Source organism: Lissotriton vulgaris, chromosome 6 (assembly GCF_964263255.1).
Source record: "Lissotriton vulgaris chromosome 6, aLisVul1.2, whole genome shotgun sequence".
NCBI classification, from domain to species: domain Eukaryota; kingdom Metazoa; phylum Chordata; class Amphibia; order Caudata; family Salamandridae; genus Lissotriton; species Lissotriton vulgaris.
In genome coordinates, this window is record NC_141694.1 from 1713519993 (window position 1) to 1713540621 (window position 20629).

The 20629-nt window shown below is 44.0% G+C and overlaps 1 protein-coding gene across 1 annotated transcript in view; it reads left to right on the forward strand.

Moving 5' to 3' along the window:
• Positions 1 to 20629, forward strand: part of IARS2 (isoleucyl-tRNA synthetase 2, mitochondrial) — a 628540-nt gene that overhangs the window by 224115 nt on the left and 383796 nt on the right. Inside the window, exon 8 of the mRNA XM_086927919.1 lies at positions 12438 to 12553. Within this exon, the coding sequence (XP_086784045.1) occupies positions 12438 to 12553 (116 nt within the window). The remainder of the gene's footprint in view (positions 1 to 12437; positions 12554 to 20629) is intronic.

The window sequence follows — 20629 nt, forward strand, 5'->3', positions numbered from 1 at the left end:
AAAAGTGAGAGTGGCCTTGCCTGTTGATGCGAAGCCTCGCAGGGTACAGCATTGCGTAGTCGAGCCCTAGGTCTCTCAGCTGCTTCTTGTAGGGGGCAAAGCGCTTCCTCTCCTCCTGCACTCGCGTCGTGAAGTCCGGGAAGAGGGAGATGTTCATGCCCTCAAACTGTAGCTTTCCCTTGTCTCTGGCCAGTCGCAGTGCCAAGTCTCTATCCCGATAATTAAGTAGCTTCGCTATGATTGGTCGTGGCGGGAGACCCGGTTGAGGTTTCGGCCCCAGCGTGCGATGGGCCCTTTCTATAATGAACATAGGTGAGAAGACATCTTCCCCTAATAGGGTCTGAAGGAGTTTCTCCACAAACAGCTCCATTTTACCGGTGCTAGTGGATTCCGCCACTCCCGTGATGCGTAGGTTGGAGCGCCGCGAACGCGCCTCCAAATCCTCCGTCTTATCCTGTATGACTTGGAGCAGCCGACCAAACTGCTTGCGGTCCTTGTCCCATTCCGTTTGAGCCTCTTCCGCCTCTGTAAGCCGTCTTTCCGCCATGTCCAGGCGCTCCGCATGCTTGTCCACCCTCTCGGACATGCGGTCCATCCGGTACGTCAGGGCATCTATTTTGGTGCTGATCGCTGACATGCTGTCTTGTAGGCCTTTTTCCATGTTCCCCAGCATGTCCCGTATGTCCGAACATAGAGAGTTCTCGGATGTTGTAGGGTGTGGAGCGGCGGCTTGAGCTGCCCCCTCGGCCCCCTTCGCCTTCCTCTGGTCGAACGTTAGCTTGGCCTGTGTTTTGTCCCCTTTCCCCATGGCAGTTCTGGTGGACACACGGCCGACAGGCCCAGAGATGCGGAGTACACCACCTGTGGTTTGAGGGCAGCTTTAGCAGTGAGCGCAGTGGTGGAGGTCCCCCTCGGCCTAGGGTGGTATGCAAGCCTTCCCCCTCCTTTCCTGTATGGCGGTATGCAGCAGGACCGTTGCCCAAGATGGCGGCCACTCGCTCCGGAACGCAGATGCGGCCGCCTCGCAGAATACTACCTCGGGTAGTATCCCCTGTAGCCTGTAAGTTTATAGGCCGGCCAGTTAGTCCCAGCGCAGGGGAGCAGGGCACTCACCCTCCCTCCGAAGGTACTGCACCGATCAGTGCGTGGCGCCGGGATCCGGCGAATAGTGCTTCTCGCCGGGAAGCTAGCAAGTCTTCAGAGTCTCCCCGCCGTCAGTGGGTGCTCCGTACTCTCCCTCGCTGCTACTTGATTTATCCTCACCAGGCAGGAGCCGGCCCGCTCCACTGCCCCACAGTGCCAGTCGCGAGTGCGCCAGCCCACCAGGTGCTTCAGAAGGTGGCTGGGGCCGCCGCAGTCTCCCACGCCGCACGTACTGCGACGCAACTCGGGCAGCCGTCCAGGGCAGGTCGGGGATCGCGGCCTAGGTTGTGTCCGCGTCGTTCGCTTCGGCGCCAAGCTGCACCGCGTCGGATCTCCGCCGGGCAAAGGAGCCGTTGCCTTACCGGGGCCCCGTCCGAAGGTCTGCCACAGTTTTGAGTGCTGGCAGGGTAGCAATAGGATGGGTTTTAAGGAGTTTGGCGGGTTATCGGTGAGGAGCTCCGCGCTCGCGCGTCTTACATGGACGCCAGCTAGCTCCGCCCCCCCCACGCGGCAGGGTCTTGGGCTCAGTGCCCACGAAATCGATAATTCTCGCCTCGGTGCCTACTCTAATCATGGGTTCCACTCTGCAACTCTGGGCAATAGCTTGCTTAATCTCCACAATGGCCCCGAAAGCGCTAGGATGCCTGGCTTCACCTTGGGGGTGCCCAGTAAGGGGCATCTCACAGGGAAAGCCAGGAAGGGTTCCACAGCGGTATACAGCGCCAGGATGCCTGAAAGGTGATAGTGCGCTTTACAAGTATACATACATTTACATTTACATTTACAACTCGGGCATTACAACGCGGGTCATTACAATGACTTGCGCTGGATGGCGCTCTAAGCTAAGGAATAGTATGTAACGTAGGCTGGAGTTGGAATAGTAAATCATACTTTTCCTAAGTCCAGCGCCCTCCAGCTCATGTTGTTGTAACAACTTGCATTGTAATGCCTGCTTTGTAAAGGTATGGCGGTGTGAACACCGCAATGTAACATCGTATATTTGCCGTAGTGGCCGCAACTCATCACAGTCCTTGTCTTTCAAATCTGCCCTGCTTCAGGGCATTGTTATGATGTAGCAGTGCCAAATGCTGATGCTGGTCTTTAGGTCAGAGCAGTACTGGATGACCCGCAGTCTCATTTCTCTGGGTCACAGCAGCACAGGTTCAGACGCTGTCGCAGTTCTTGGCATGGCTGCACTGAGCAGCTGCAGATCTGTGGTTTCCCTAGAACTACAACTAAGGATAGTCAAATGCCCAGCAACATCAAGGGCACACAGTGTGCTCTCCTCTTTCCTCTGGCAGATCCAGACCCCAGCAGAGGGTCTACCTGTTTATGGCTCTATCTAAACAGTCAAACCTTCTGCAGGATTGGTAGCCTCTGTCCCTCCTTCATCAGGCAGGTTAGCTTCTAGACACCTCGGGTAAAATGAACTGCTTCTTCCAGCAGGGAAAACCCTAGGAGATATCTCCCATCACCCCTGAGAACTGACTCACCACAATCCTTTTTGAATCCTAGGTCTTGGAGGACTTTGGAAAAAATAACAAGTGGGTATGTGGGTTCCTCTTTCATACATTCATAACAGACCGGAAATATAGATCCACTGCCTGCACTTTCACAACTGTTTTAGGGTGGTTCACCTTTACTGTGGCATCTCCAGGCTTCTCCCTAGAAACAGCATTTGTGTAGAGTTGTGCTTCTCACATCAAGGTAGTGTCCAGCTTGGAGCATCTACAATGGAGGTATAAAGAAGTATGAGTATTCTGTAACTGTCTATCTGAAAAGGAATCAAGTGAAAGACAAGCGGCTGCCCTCACCAAAGTGATTCATTTTTACCTTGAACAGCAGAGATTGCAGTGCCAGCATTCATTCCTACATCTACCAGATGGTGGTGCTGCAGGAAGACAAATCAACAACTCCTTATGGCAAAAAGCCTTATTGAATTTCAATTGGAGTCTTGCCTTCTTTCTACCCACTTCGGTGTCTAGGAACCTTCCTTCCAACTTCAGGCATGCCAGCAACACACTTCCAAATTCTAGCAAAACAACTCCACCTCTATTGTATGTACAAGACAAGGCAACAGGTATCCTAATTGGACCCCACAGGTTCAATCATACAGATAATGTAAGTAACATGTCGGCTAATGTAGGCTACAAACACAAGCATGCACAACATCCACTTGGGATGGTAACACTAGTTCTTGTGTTATCACATAGAAGCAGAACGTTACGTGAGTGATGCAGCAGACCTCCACCCCAGTAACATAGATTTATTTTATTTATTTATTTTATGTAGTTTATAGAGCGCACAGCTACCCCCGAAGGGGTGTCCCGGCGCTAAAAACCTGAGCCTCCAAGGGAGAAGAGGGAGCAAAGAGCAAGGAGAAACAGTAGGGTGACTCAAAGTCCGGAGAAGAGCCAGGTTTTGAGTTTGGCTCGGAAGATGGGTTCGGAGGGACAGAATCTCAACTCGATTGGTAGGGAGTTCCACAGTTTAGCAGCAATGATGCTGAACCCTCTGCCACCCATTCTAGATAATCTAAAACGGGGCGAGATCAGGAGGCGGAGGTCATTGGATCTCAAGGATCTGGTGGAGCGGGATATCGAGACACGTTTTTTCAAGTAGTTGGGTCCGCGGTCGTTGACGGCTCGATAGGTGAGGGTAAGGACCTTGAACTGGATGCGGCTAACCACTGGAAGCCAGTGGAGTTCCTTACGATACGCAGAGACAGATTGGCGGTAGGGGATGTTACCAATCAGTCTGGCCGCAGCATTCTGGACAATCTGCAGCCGGCCTACCAGATACTGGGGGGCACCAGCATAGAGGCTGTTAGCATAGTCCAGATGGGACGTGATGAGGGCTTGGGTAACTGTGCGGCGGGAATCCAGGGGGAGATAGGGAAGAAGTTTTCTGATCATGCGCAACTTCAGGAAACAGGCAGACGTCACTTTATTAACCTGAGTTTTGCATGAGAGGGAGTCATCAAACTGGAAACCCAGATTCCGAGCCGAGTGAACGGGAGATGGGGCGGGATCAAGCGCCGTGGGCCACCACCAAGAAGAGGGGATGGAGGCTTTCTGATTGAAAAACAGTACCTCCGTTTTGTCTGCATTCAATCTGAGGTGGTTAGCGGTCATCCAGACACTGATGTTGTTGAGGCACTGGCGGAAGTTGGCGAATGCGGAGTCAGAGTGGTCCCTAAAGGAAAACACCAGCTGAGTGTCGTCAGCATAGGAGACCACCCTGACTCCGTAAGATTCCACCACGTCGGCCAGTGGGGCAAGATAGACGTTGAAGAACAGGGGGCTGAGGGCAGAACCTTGTGGCACCCCGCATGACAGGGGTTTTTTCTCTGACTTGAAGGGCCGCAACAATACCCTCTGACTTCTTGTCGAGAGGAAGGACTCGATCCAGCTGAAAGCAGTGCCACCAATGCCTATCTGTTTAAGTCGGTCAAGGAGGATAGGGTGGGAGACCGTATCGAAAGCTGCGGACAGGTCGAGGAGGACCAACATGGCCTCCTCGCCCCTGTCCACGCATTCCCGAATTGTTTCGGATACTTCCAACAATGCCGTCTCAGTGCTAAATCCAGCTCTGAATCCGGATTGTGATTCGTGCAGTAGAGAGTGGTTTTCCAGGTATTCCGTGAGTTGCAGCTGCACGGCTTTTTCGAGGACTTTTGCGGGTGAAGGGAGATGGGGCGATAGTTAGCAAAAACAGTGGGATCTGCATCCGCTTTTTTTAGGATGGGAATCACCAAGGCCTCCTTCCAGGTGGTAGGGAAGAAGCCATGGTGGAGGGAGGCATTCCAGATGGAAAGGAAGGGGCAGGCTAGCGAAGGCGCCAGTTCTCCCATAAGTTTCGCAGGCACAGGATCGGAGGGGGCGCCGGATTTGCAATGGGTGAGTAGCCTAATAGCATCATCCCGGTTGAGTTTATTAAAAGAGAGAAAGGACGGGGAATCTGGGGGGCTAGTGGGGGAAGGCAGGGGGGCTAGCCCTATGGGGAAGGAGACCCAAAGTTTGTTTATCTTTTCGAGGAAGTAGTCTGAAAGTCCCTCGCAAAGAGCCTGACTCGCGGTGTTTTGAGGAGCCCTGGCCGGAGGATTAATAAAGTCTTTAACAATGCTAAAAAGGGTTTTAGATGAGTTTTTGGCTTTGGTAATTTGAGAGGAAAAGTGATCTTTCATAGCGATTTTTTTTTTGTTTGAGGAAAATTTTCAGGGCAGATCTGTATAAAAGTTTGGCTTCAGGGTCGTAGTTTAGTCTCCACTTACGTTCGAGAGCTTTGCATCTGCTTTTCTCCTCACGAAGGGGGGTAGAAAACCAGGGAGCGGAGGGTCGCGATCTAGTGGAGGTGATGATTTTCTGAGGAGCAATGGAGTCAATCGCATTGACGAGAGCAGCATTCAGCCTAGAGACATTTTCATCTATATCAGAGGAGAGGTACTCCGTCTGAAAGTGGAATACCGGGTCCAAGGTGTCACATGTAACCTTGTGCCACTTTCTTCCCAACTCCTTCCTAGGGGCCAGGGGGGCAGTTTTTCGTCCGAGGGCAAGAGAGAAAGGGATGAGGTAATGGTCAGTCCAGGTGAGAGGGAGGGGTGGGAGGACAGTGATATTCGAGAAATTGGCGAATATGAGGTCCAAGGTGTGACCAGCCACATGAGTGGGACCTACGACTAATTGTTTGAGATACAGGCTTTCCATAGTTTCCAGCAGATTGTTTGCCTTCACGCAGAGCGGGTTGTCTACGTGGAGGTTAAAATCACCAAGGACTAAGAAATGTTGGTGTTTGAGGGATAAATCAGCCAGTTGGTGGAAGAGGGCAGTGAGAGAAGGGGAGGTGGCGGTGGGGGGGTTGTAAGCTAATGTGCCAGCCAGGATAACTGCCGCGGAGTCAGATATAGAGAAGTACATGGCTTCAATTATACCAATATTAATAAGTTTGGTAAAGGTCAGCTGGAGATAGGATTTGAGAATGACGGCTAGACCGCCTCCAGATTTACCACCAGCCCGGTTCAAGCATTTTATCTCATATTCTGAATAGATGGAAAAGTGAAAACTATAGATTTACAAAACCTGGTATGCTGCCACCATCATTGCATGTGCTAAACCAATGACAAGAACAAGAGCCAACTGTCAGTGGAAAGAGGCACCCTTGCTGTGCACCTCCTGTTGCAGGTCCTCACTTATGTCAAGGAACAGGCCTAGGTTTCTGTGCATATACTAGATATGTTTGAGGCAAGGGCAACATGTAAAACTAGGATACCAGATACACACAGTCGGCCACGAAGAAACAGTGAACACCACTGTACACCCTCAATATATTCTTGTAGCCACACCTACCTTTTCTGCCCCAGGACACCCCAATCCCTCCACTTGTATTTTTATTACTTTTGCCCTGACACCTGTTGCTGTCTGCCAGGCTCTTGTAATAAAAAAATAATCATACATACAAATGCATACTTAGAGTTTGCTATCTTCCTCCATTAGTTTGTTCGAGTGGCATTCACCTCCCACCCACTGGACAGCATACAATATGGGAAATGGGTCAGCTCATTTCAACCATTCGCTCTCAGGAAATATTTGACCATCTGAATGGACATGGATTGGATATTTGAGTCTGAGGCCCTGTGAGTGACTCCTGTTTGCCCATGTGCTTCTGCATAAAAATGAATGCCCTCCGTTTCACGTCACCACTCCTTCAGTTCATTTACTTGGCAGATGCTTCCCTGGAACACAAAGATAATTGGTCTGCAATCTTTTGAGTTCATTCAAGTGTTGTACTACCATTTTATTCTAATATCGTGATTGGAAGCTAGGCTCTTTTTGGATGCATTTGTGAGGGGTGTTGTGCTTGTTTACCGTTTCTAGACTGATCATGTACATCATGCCTTCAGTCAGTTGACTCCCACTTATGAATGTGCTCTGATGAAACAGAAGCTCCTAATAATCACACTATCTCTGTTCAGAATCTCCATCACTGTTTCACACTTGCCTTTTCAGTCATGCTTCCCCCTCCTAACCCTGTCACTGGCACCAATTGCACCCTTTCAGCGGAGGTATAAATCCTTTCTCATGCCTATAGATGGATAACCTGGCTATGCTTTGTCTGGGCTTAATTTGAAGGGGATGTGTAGCTGTTTATCTTTTATGACTTAAATAATGTATATCTCATTTTCAGTGAGCAAATCTAGTGAACAAGCTCCTCTGGAACAGTAGAGCTTGTTATCCCACACAGAGCTCAGTCACTGTCTCATCTTGCAATTGTAGTTATGCTTTGACAATTAACACCCACCCGTAATGAATTCAGAGGAGACCCTGCTTACTTCCCTTGGTTCTGGTTAGATATATAGCCAGTGTATCTAGGTTCAGGAACACTAAAAACCACATGTACCGCATGCACAGGATTTGATTGATCATTGAATATGGCAGAGGCTATGTTTGACATATAGGGCATGATCTTCGAAATTATCATGTGCATAAGGTAGTCACAAGTTGAGCACTGACCTTTTTGCGAATGGGATTAGTGTTTTGTGAACCGAAACGTGTAAATAGGTCTGTTCACAAAATAATAAATAGTAGTGACTTGCAATCCTGCCTTTCCCATCAGTATTCATGAGGGAGGTAGTGAAATGCGACTCACTGAGGTTGGATGCAATCATAGGGATGGTGATCTGTTTAGGTCAGCAGCCAGCAAGGCCACCATGCCTGTCATCACATGTTAATGAGGAAAACATTTTGAAATTAAACAGGACTGTATATACAAAGAACATTTTATTATTTATTTTTTAATGTTTATTTGAGAATTGGCAGTGGTTCCTTGGACCACTGGCTACTCCTCAACAAATCTTTTTTTTTTTTTTACATTCAGAAAGGGGAAAGGGTTGCTTTGCTAATGTGTTAACACCCCAACTCGGGAGTTGGTAACTTTTCAATGTTACTGTTGCAACACAATCATATATCCCTTAAAGAATCACTACTTGGAAGGGACACCCTAAACCCAGCACTCCCAAATATCAATGGGTTTTATCTTTTGGAGCAGTGAAGTAGGGGAAATGACCTTAACCATGAAACCAAGCTCTGCAGTTGCAACAAGGCCATTAGAACTGATGCGTCTTTATTACGCATTCCTTTACCACTCATTTTGTTACAATGACATGCCTTAGGGAAAGCAGCGTTGGGCTTTAAAATCCAACGCTTTCCCTACTGTTGCGCAGAGTGGAGTTGAAATAGTAAATTATACCGCTCCAAAGCCCAGCGCTTTCCCTAAGGCATGTCGTTGTAACCATGTGTGGTACAGGAATGATTGGTAAAGACACATTTGTTGTAAAAACTGTAGAGTAACGGCATGCGTGGTAAAGGCATGCGTTGTTCCGACATACAACTGTGAAGCAGAGATAGCAGCAACAGCTTTATATCCAGCATTCCTCTTTTGGAAGAAAGGCCCTTCGATCTGTAACGGCAGTTATTTGCATTCTTAAGCAGGGAGAGTTGAGCAATGTCTAAAAAATATTTCTGCTCGGGTCGTAAATGAAGTCCCTTCTCCTACAGAGATGCCATGGTCAAAGCTGTATTTATATGGAGGTTTCATAGAACAATGGCATCCTACTGCCTAAACTGTATTTTAATGTTTTAATTACAACATTGATGTGTTCTTGTGACTAGTGCTTGAAATCCAGTCTCCATTTGAGTGCCTCTGTGGTGCAGAAAAATACCTGTTTCTTTGCGTTGCCTTACGGGTATCAAGCTAATGGAAGACTCTAGTGCCCGGAAGAATTGCAGATGGTTCCTCCAACCTGGGAAGAACACATCCTCTCTCACCTGACTCGTACACACCCATATCCATTTCCAGCTCCACCTGTAACAACACAATCCTTACCACAAGCAAAACCAGAACTAATATCACCATCAAAACTAAAACAGTAATAAGGGCAAAGAAAAGGGCTAATCCTGTCCAGTGCTAAAAGTGCAAGCCTAAGTGGTAGTTACTCACTGCCACCTAATATTAAGTATCAAAATGACAATTGAAGGAGGTAACCTTAAAATGCATCAAAATGCAATTACTTTAGAGTTTAATTGCAAAATATTTATCGGTGGATCATTCCATCACAATATTCACATAATCATCTTTTAATTATTGAAGTCCACTATAATAGATTTCATAGAAGAAAAAAGAAAATATTTTTGAAGAATCCAAATTTCCAATATTCATGAACCAATTCAGACATTACATTGAAGCTTAAACAATTGCTTGTGGCGGTACAGCCAACACGCATTTGACGACAGCTTTTTCAAGGCTTCAATGAAATAAAGCAAAAAGACAAATATGTACAAAATAATAAATAGCAATTATAATCATTGTAAAAATACAACCGATATTAGTTATTCTCTGTACAGTGGTAAAAAGGAAGCTAACAATATAATACAAGTTAAATATACCGACCCACTAATTTTTAATCAAAATTTCCCTTTAATAAAGTCACAAATGTCAGACGGTTCTAACCACCCGCACACATTATAACTGTACTTAAGCAAGTTCCACAATGAGTAAAAGACACCTAAACTCATAGTAACCCTAGACATTTTTATCAGAACCAAATTCATAAGGTTTTCCTGTTTCATTCAACTGCATTGATTTAAATATACTTGAACCACTCATTTTAAATCTAAGTTGCAGTCATAGCTTCATAATTAAGTCTAACTGCCTGTGCAAACATAGATATAATACAACAAGCCCCACACCTAAGCAGAGACCGAAAACTAGTTAAACCACCAAAAATGTCATCTATACCACAATTATAAAGTTTACCTAATTTATAAAGCGACAAACAAAGCACTTTCTTCTATTCAGTGTGATTAGTCATTCCGTTCTAATATCTGATATCAAATACACCCAGGGAGCGCCCTTCCTTAGATTTTATATCTCAACCAGGAGTGCACTAATGCAAAATAAAAGAAAAACGACCCCAAATACCAATGTGTTAATATCTGAAAGAAATATATTCCACAGTGAGTATTGAAAACAAAGCGAAATCAAATAAAACAACCAGAAGGCACTCTATATAAATAGATTTTCTGTATTGTACCTCTTTGATATTCAAACACATTGCCTTCAATCCTTTTGTCTGACCTAAGAGATGATCTCCTTTCAATGTTCTACCAATGTAGTTCATGTTCCTCCTCAGATCCATTATCAGCTAGAATATTACCTACGTTTAAAGAACATTTTGCCCCTTCTGTACTGGAAATCATAAAGAAATCCTTGAACAAGATTGTCCAAGATCTACATAAAGCCGGAATGCCAATCCCTTTGCTTTAAAAACATGAATTTGAAACACCTAACCAATCGCAGTGCTTCCAGCAGTTGCTAAATTCCTTGACTCATGCACTCTCTAACAACCTTGTACATTTCTGAAAATTAATAACATTTTGAGTGATGCTTATTGGCTTAAACTCAGTGTTGACAACCTGTTTTGAGTTTTGATCCTATCCTCTTCCTACTGGGAGTCTTTCAGTAAAACCAGAAGACTGCAGTAGCATCTTTTTTTGTTTGAATATCTTTATTTGGATTTTTTCCACTCTCACCATACTTTGCACATTTTACAAACAAAGAAATGTGTTACATCATCTCATCTACAAGGCACGATCTGCAGAGGATGTCATGGATTTCCACATTATAATAATCATGCAACATCATGCCCCCCTCGCATTTATGTACCAGCGTTTTGAAATTGGTAACAGGTGATTTACACACACATAATGCAGTAATGTGCACAGCGTAAGGAAATGTTGATCCATGTCTAATAACTATTCCAACTCTAAATGGCGTAACTAGGCAAAGGAAAATTAAAGGAAAAAATGAAAACGGGGAAATAAAGAAAACGGGTATAAAATTAAAAGGGAAGGATAGTACCATACGATGTCTTGCGTAAGTGGCTTCAGTGTTAGGCAAGTTGTAGCGTGGGGGAGGGGGGGGAAGGCGCGGTGGGCCTATGGTCATCGCGGCGTGAAACTCCCCATGGGGGGGGGGCACATCCCACCCCATAGGACATGTGGAGAGCAAGTCTTCCGCTCAGTGGAGGTTATGTCACCATCACCCGGCTATGTGTTGGTAGTGTGTGAAATGCGTGCGACTCATCGCCTGCGCACGCCCGGCGCGGTGGCAATCATATGGACGCGCAGTGCCGTGCCTCCACTCCTTCTCAGGTGCGACTTCGGGTGGGAAATGGCTAAGTAACGCCCCGAGCAAGGCACTTGCTATGGAAAGTCTTTAAAGTATCATCCCATAGTTGCGCAATAGGGAATTTTCTCAGCCCTGCCGTCTCTTCTCTTTGTAAAGTAATACTCTCTGCCCTGGCCCAATTGTCAAATGATGTACGCCAGTGTCGCACGATCGGGGGTTCACTACCCTTCCACCTTTTAGTGAGCAGTCTCTTGGCTGTTATGAGTCCCAGGTCCCAGAATCTGGAAGGTACCTTGTTGTGTTTTGTACGTTTGTAAAGACCCAGTAGACACACCTCCCATGTGTCTTGATGGCTCTCGCCGGTGCTTTCCTCCAGTAGAACAGTCACTGCGCTCCAATATGATCATATATTGGGGCAGGACCACACCATGTGCAGTAGGTCCGTATCAAGCAACAAAAATCTCGGGCACGCTGTGGTTGTAAGCGCAAAGTATCTGTTAAGGACTGCAGTAGCATCTTGTTGTATCTTCCATATGAGAACACTATGCTCAATACTACATTTTCTCACCATAGAAGATAGGTTCTTGGCCACTCTGATGGGTTCCTGGTTGGATCTCATTATGTATGAAGCATGCCACATTTTTTGGATTAGAGTCCCAATCCTTTATAGAAATCCTAACCTCCTTATAAATGTATGCAGTTAACTCAGACAAGTAGCATGATCATGTAAGTGATTGGGAGACATTTAACTGGCTGGTATACCTGGCTCATACCTTTACACTGTTGCTCTTAACACCCATTAATCACTGACAGCTTTTGATTTGGTCACCTCTTTGAAAGCTGGGAGCAAGCTCGTGAGTAAACCAGTATCTTTTTCTTCTCCTTTTCGTTTTGAGTTTCCCCTTAAGGAAATGCCATTTCCAGAGACCTCAGAACTTGGTGGGCAATCAGCAGTCATCAGAAAGCTTTTTGTTTTGCTCTTAATTCGAATTGTTTGCTACAATTATAAAGGTTTATCTATAAATGTGCAACAGTGAAGTGTTTAGATATTAATATTTATATGTCGGAGTTAATAAACCTTGTTGTCTTGTAATAAAATCGCATTTTAGGTACTCCATCGTAAAATGTTTGAACACAGGTGAACGCTACATTCTGGCTGCCGATCGAGTGGAACTCACCGCAGTTACCCTGGGAACACAGTTTGAAGTTATCTCAACATTTAAAGGTTAGATTTACAAATTATTTTATGTTAAACTGTTTTTAATTCAGCGAATCAGCAGCAAAGAATATAGCTGTACAAATAAACAAAAGTATCGCACATCAAAAAGCATAACATCCAAAGTAGTTAGAGCTCTGGTTCAGCCCCGTCTTCCAGGGTCCTGTTTGTCTGTTATAGGGCCACAGTATAGTCTGTGTGGCAAGCTTGAGTGGTATGGCCTCCTCTGCTTTTTCGAGGAGCCTCTGGAGTGTGCGTGGCTCAATAGCAGCTGCATGGTGGTAAAGTGATGTTGTACCCATGTGCATGCAACAATCAAGTACGTTATGGCCCAAGCTGCGGTCTAGGATCGGAGGGCCCCAACTGTGGGCCAGTTAGAAGTTCAATTCCTGGAATGGGATGTGTCAAAGGAAGGCACACATGCTGGACCTGATTCAGAAACTGCTAGCCAGAGCTGTTCCAATTTTGCCTGTGGCTTTGGCACTAACCAGGCAAGCAGTTCAGGACGAGCATTCATGCACTAGAATGTGTGAACCTCAAGATTCCCTGGAAATATTTCTGAATTCTACAACTTCCCCTTGATAGACAATATCTACAGCCTTTTTACCCTGTACCGCAATTGCCCCAAACGGAGGAAAAAGGAAAACTGAAAAAGGAGAAGGGAACGAAGAGGGACTTTCTTTACTCGGCAGAGTTCTGAGTTCTCGGCTGGAGGTGTAAGATGATGTTGAATGGGCGCCTAAAGGTGGCAGTGGTCATTTTCCAAGAAGGAGGGGTCACTTTTATGAGCTGCCATGCGAGAACTCCAAATTACGATTGCAGTTTTGAAATGAAGGTGATTTTAGTAGACGTCATTTTAGAATTCAAGGATAACAGGCTGACAAAACTGAGGAACTGTTGCTGGGATTGATGACCAGGTTTATGCAAGTGAAATCTGCTAGTTAGAAACTAAAAGAGATGTGCAAGTGAGTATAACAACTGTGTAGTCCACACATTGAATTTATAGACGATTTTTCAGCTTCTAACATTTGTCTGTTAGATGTTCACTGCAGTTTATGAAGTTGAGGGCCCCTCCCTGACGATGCAGTGTTTCATTGGCAGTGAGATTTTGCTGGGTAGTTGCCCTTTGGGCTTGATAATTCTTAAAGCCCACAGACTTCCAACCAGAGAATCAAATGGATCAATAATCGCCAGAGGATCTGTTATTGCGGACTTTGGCAGCCTGAGTGAGCACATGGTACTACTATGACCAGCTATCAACTAAAGAAGTTCAACTTCTTCGCAGGAGAAGATTCATGATTTTCCTTCCTATAGTCAGGATGCACAATATAGATGAGCTCAATCCTGCTACAGATTGACGCTTCCTGTGTCATCTGGTGAAACTGAAAGTCTCCTTCATGGGCAGTTGACACTTGTTTACATAAGTGGGATCTGCTCAGAATTCCTAGTTGCAATGCTGTTCTGAGACTGCTGGAACACAGTTCCATCTCAGTCTGTCATTAGATTATGCACTTTTGTTTTGTTCATTTTGTTGGTAGTTCATGATGGATGTTCACTGCTCAGGGGTTACAATTGCCCATATCGTTGGTGATTCTGAGTACGCAAATTCCTTTTATCTCATTTTCCTGTGGTAACCTGGGGTTATGAGACTTCCAGACTGTGCCACTTTCTCCCATCTGTGCCCACTTAGTTGTCGTACAGCACTCTTTCCACCATTAGAGCAGAACAGTGATTAAGAGCATTGGGGCTGGGAGGTACAAAAGTAGAACTATCTCTTTCAGGACCAGTATTATTACATGTGAACAAGGGCAAACCAGTTTATCCATTAGGACCAGGGCATTATCAATATATGTCACCAAATGTTCCATGGGGCTCATTTATCATTTGTACCATTTGAGCGAACCATGGTAATAAGATCAATCTACTCTAGTTTGCATCGTAAATGTAACAATCATTTGTTAAAAGCTCGTACAGTTGTCTCGTCGAATATATTTGTCTTAATGAAGACAACACTGCTATACAGTAAGTGATATGGAGCAGACAGCTCAGTTATCAGAGGAATATGACGTTATATAAAGAATTAAAACACAGTTGGCACCCATGGTTGTTATACGCACTCTAAACAGTCCACTTGTACTCACAGAGTGATACAGTATCACCAAATGCACTTATATTATAGTGACAACTCTCGTAACTCTCTGGTCTAATTGTAGAAGTCCCATTGTGATATGCTTCTCGCGACTTCAGCCGATCAGGCAAAATAGTCAATTACCCACCACACATTTAATCTCAATTCGATATCCTTATTGCGGCTCCAATTGATCCGCCTAACCAGTTAATGCCAAGAATCCACTTCAAATGACCAAACAACTAAACTGTATGCCGACTCCCAAAATAAGCATGTGCCTAACAAAACTGCTACAGACCATAGAAGTTCGGCTCAATGTTGCCAGTTTCTTGTCATTAGCAATAATGAATAATAGAAAGAAGATTCCGCTTAGATAATGCTGGTCTTTACCGAGCACAACAGACACTAAGAATGCATCTTCTGTGACTGAGCGGCCATGTTAGGTGTCTGTGAGTGCTGCTACTGGGAATTAGTGCAGTCTTGGTCAACACACAATGGAGAAACTTACAACACCTCTTTTGACTAAAGGGACAAAACAGGCGAAGGAAGGTATGTTCATCTGACTACAAACCAGTCATCAGTCCAGTAATGGTCTCGGCCTGGTAATAATACAGTGATCAAGGGGTCTGAGTCCTAGCTAGGCATTTATAAAGAAACCACTATTCCTGCATGACGCGTACTATGTCCAGACAGATGTGGATACGGATATGCATGACATAAACAATACCAGCCAGAGACCGTATTGCGGAGGCAACTAGTCATCAAGCTGCTGACAGATACTGAACCAAACATAAACTGACATACTTTTGTTTACTCTAGTTTAATTAACCCCTTCCACACTCATGACGAGCTGGGCTCGTCATGGTGTAGCCTCCTCATACACTGATGACGAGCCCAGCTCGTCATAAAACAATGAATAAAGCAATTTCCCAGCACAGGAGGGGAATTGCCTTAGCAGCCATGGAGTTAAGAATCATTGTATATGGCACTGCATGTACCTTAAAAAGAAAAGGAGGACCCCACACAGACTAATAGGGGACTGGGGGGATAATGAATCTTCAATATGAGAACAAGGCGTCCCCACGAGCAAACAGTCATAGACTCTGTGTCACACCTAGTTCCTAGAATCTAGGGTGAGTGTTCCATTTATCTAGACGCGACTTTATAAAGCATGCCAATAATCTGGCGGGAAAGGTAAAGTTACAATGATTCGTGCTTACTTACTATCCGTGTATGATCAAAAAGAGCAATGTATACCTACTGTTCTAGTTACTAGTATCCCTAAAGATGCCAACTGTTGTTGAAAAGGGATTGTTGTCTCACCGTATAACCAACATTAAAAATGACCGTTTTCTAGTAATACCCACAATAGGTTAAAATACCTAGTTTTCAACAAACATGTACATAAATCAATATCTTCAGTAAATGTCAAAGGAAAAGTAAAAGTTTACCACACCATGAGTTACTCTGTTACACATTTATTATACATACAAATTTAAAATTCCATCTTTACAAAGTATACAATTAATCAAAGAAACAGTGTTAATACATTTGTATAAAACAATTTAAAAACAAAGAATCACAGGTCGACGCGGCGTTTCGGTTTCTTGTATTTCTACCTTCTTCAGGACAGATTCTACATGAGTTTAAAAAGAAATTTTAAGAAAACAGAGTTACTCTACGTAGCATTGGTGCAGACCATTAAGTATACACATTTCTAAGTAATCATGAGCTAATTTAACTAAAACTTCATTACTAGGCATCTCTAGTCCAAACAGACCTTATTGCATCCCCCCGGATTTCCTATTCCATATTGTTGGTGATGTTTGCACACAGTTAGGCATAAATAATTTCATGCTGGTAATTCTAAAAACCATTAGTTTAAGAACACATATCGACCATGTCTTTGCTATTCATACACTTCGTACAAAACTAGTGGTTTACACCTCTCCCATGGACTATATAGTCCAATGCTTATGAAGCCCACATGGAGCAACCCTATCACGACAATCTAAATAGTTGTATATCTGTTGCATACCTTAAAACAAGTGGAGTAAAATTCCCCACCAGACAGTATTTTCTGTTTAAAACCTTGTTGCCATCTGATTTCTGGACTTATTTTCGGTTGTGTTCGGTGTATTACCTCTGGATAGAATAAATTCAATTTAAGGGTAGTACATTAATGAATTTGTTTATTTAAAGATGTTCATCTGTTTGTCACAATAGACATCCTTATAGAATAAAACAAGAGGTTTGTGGTAAATTCATATCTCCACGTATAGTATTACCTCTGGAAAGAATAGATTCAATGTACCAATCGCACATCAAAGATTATATCTGTGTCACAAAGGACATTATTAAAAACAAGTAGTTTTATGGCAACTTCATACCTGCAGGTATAATGTGTGGATTTTATTATGTACCTTATATTAAGACTTTTCACGCTTGGTCTTCGACTACCAGGAGGAGCCACCGTATTCTCCTATGTAGGTTTCTTCAATGACCCTGGGAAGTGTTTTAATTGTTTGGTTATAGGTTTTTATCATTCCAAATAAGGGCTCTATTTAATTAGCAGTGCCTCAGTCATCACTCACCATTTAAAAGTTGCTGATAATTGCAATTTCTTTTTTGTGGTTCTCAGGCACCTCGTTGTGGATGTCGGGGTTCCTGCTGCCTAAAGTGATGGAAAAGACATTTTGCTATATTCTTCTAAGTTCCAAATAGTTTTTCTCAGTTGCTACAGTCCCTGACTTAATAATTGCTAGCGCTGTCAGGTTGTTTATCTTAAGCCCAAAAACGCTTTTTGGATGTTGCTGTTAAACTATTTTAATGCTATCAGTAAGTTTATAGCGAACGAAATTATGCCCACTTTTTTTAGTAATAGTCTTTACCTTTAAGATTACAAGCGGCCTCTCTGCTCCTGGGTCCCGGTAGTCTTTAAACAGCGTACCTCGGCGGTCCTATTCGATCCGTCACAAAAAATGGAATGGAACGCTAGTCTCTCACGCAGTGTTAATATAGCAGCCGTGTGTTAATTGGCTTCTTTTCCCACCAGCGCTTATTGGTTCTCTATCCTCCTATCAGCGTCCGGTTACCGTGGTAACCGAACGCTTTCCGCCGAGTGCGGAACCGGCACTTAATTCGCCTTCCACATTCTCCCTTAGCACCTCCGGTTGGATCGGCAGGTTGCTAAGTTACTGAACGCGTTACTGCTGTCACTGCGCACAGTGTTTCATGTTTGCACTAAATAAAGGCTAACACGAGGGGGACTCGAAGGATGTCCCAACCGCGCATTTGAAACAATACCTCATAAGCCTAATGAGCGCTAATCCCTCAAGTAATGCTGTTTGGTTACGTGGGGCTACGTGGGGTATTTTACAGTTTTCCGTGTGCGCTGTATAAAAGGCTGACACGAAAGGGGCTCGAAGGATATGTCCCCCACTAATTTAAAACATCACTTCATAGGGTTTTTTATCTACTATTTAATTTGGTAATGTGCTGAATATACTGTGTGATGTTTGGTTATTTTTGTGGGCCAGCAGTTCAACTAGACCTACATTGCTGATGCACATACCTTTAGTGATATTACTAAATCATCCCTTTTGGTATTGTTTACCACTCCCTACGCAGTATACTATTTGATTTGGTAATGTGCTGAAAATACTGTGTGATGTTAAGCTATTTTTGTATTAGTATTGTTTACCACTCCCTACACAGTATACTATTTGATTTGGTAATGTGCTGAATATATTGTGTGGTGTTTGGTTATTTTTGTGGACCCACAATTCAGCTGGACCTATATTGCTGATGTACATACCTTTAGTGATATCAATAAATCATCCCTATTATTATTGTTTACCACTCCCTACGCAGTATGGTGTTAGATTATTTCCGCGGAGCAGCAGTATCACTCGACCCAACTTCCTGCTGCCTGCCCGTTTGATTGTATTACTACATCATCTCTTCTATAGGCTCACAATTACACAAGTTTTGTTCAGATCTTGTGTATTGTGTCTGTCTATCTTCTACGTTCTTTTATCCTTGAATAATTCTTTCCCAGTCTTCCTTCGAATTAAGGCCACACCTGACACTATTCAGGGTTGACATAAAAAATTGTTCCCTTCTTTTTCTTTTATTGTTCAGATTCCCTCCTCTGGTGTTTTCACTTACTCTTTCTAGACCACACCATTTAAGGTCCTCAATTTTATGGCCAGCTTCCCTCCAATGTTCAGTTAGAGGTGCTCCAATTTTATTAGTCCTGATGGCTGAGCGATGTTCATTGAGCCGCAGCCTGAGTTCCCTAGAGGTCTCACCTACATACGGTTTATTGCAGGGGCATTGAATAAGGTAGATTACGTTTGAGGTTCTACAATTGATAAAGCTCCTGATGTTGATTGTTTTGTCATTTACTGTGATAGTTCCACCTCTTATAATATTGATACAGTTGACACAACCCGCACATGGGTGAGTTCCTGTTGGCAATGGTTTGCCATCTATGGTGGTTTGAACACTCTTGTGAGTCTCCCTGTATGTGTGTACAAGGGAATTTCTGATAGTTCTATTTCTCCTATACGAGAACATGGGCTTTGGGATGGGTTCCTGTGCTCTATCTGCGATAAGGTGCCAATTTCTATTTATGATATTTTTTACCTTGTAACTGACTTGAGAAAAATTAGCAACAAACATGATAGGCTGTTCTTTGTCTTGGCTGTTTAGTTCATTGTTGAACAGGTTTTCTCTGTTAAAATATTTCGCTCTTTTGAAAGCATGTCGAATCATTCTCTTCGGGTAGCCCCTTTCTAGGAATTTTTCTTTCAGTCTACTGGCATGGGTTTCGTAGTCTGTCATTGAGGTACAGTTCCTTCTCAGACGAAGGAACTGGCCAAAAGGGATGTTGTTTTTCTGTGATGGAGGGTGGTTGCTTTTGTAATGCAGCATACTGTTCCTATCGGATGGTTTGGTGTATAATTCCACGATTAGTTTCCCTTCTTGATGTCTGATCGGAATATCCAAAAATTCTACCTGGGTTCTGCTGATGTGGGATGTGAACCTTAGGTTTGCATCTCCTAGGTTCAGCCACATCAAGAATTCATTCAGGGTATCCATTTCACCTGTCCAAAGAAAGAAAATGTCATCAATATAACGACCCCACTCCGAGATGTTTTCATAGAATGGGGCCGCTGTATTGTAGACATGTTTCTCCTCAAATTTGGATACATAAAGACATGCCAAGCTGGGGGCACAAGTGGCCCCCATGCTGGTCCCCTTGATCTGTCTAAATAGGTTGTCCCTATAGAGAAAAATATTATTCTTAAGGATTATCGTGATGCAGTCAATTATGAAGGTCTGATGATCTGTTAGGTCTTGTTCCCCCACTCTTAATATCTCCTCCATGATTTCAATCGTGCTATCCTGAGGGATATTAGTGTATAATGCTTCAATATCCAGAGTCACCAATATTTGGGACTCTGGATTGAAGCTCAGGTTTTCTATCTTCTTAATCATTGAGGTGGTGTCCTTAATATAGGCTTTCTGTTTCTGTACGAGTGGTTGCAGGAATACCTCAACGTACTTACGTTGAGGTATTCCTGCAACCACGTACTTACGTTGAGGTATTCCTGCAACCACTCGTACAGAAACAGAAAGCCTATATTAAGGACACCACCTCAATGATTAAGAAGATAGAAAACCTGAGCTTCAATCCAGAGTCCCAAATATTGGTGACTCTGGATATTGAAGCATTATACACTAATATCCCTCAGGATAGCACGATTGAAATCATGGAGGAGATATTAAGAGTGGGGGAACAAGACCTAACAGATCATCAGACCTTCATAATTGACTGCATCACGATAATCCTTAAGAATAATATTTTTCTCTATAGGGACAACCTATTTAGACAGATCAAGGGGACCAGCATGGGGGCCACTTGTGCCCCCAGCTTGGCATGTCTTTAT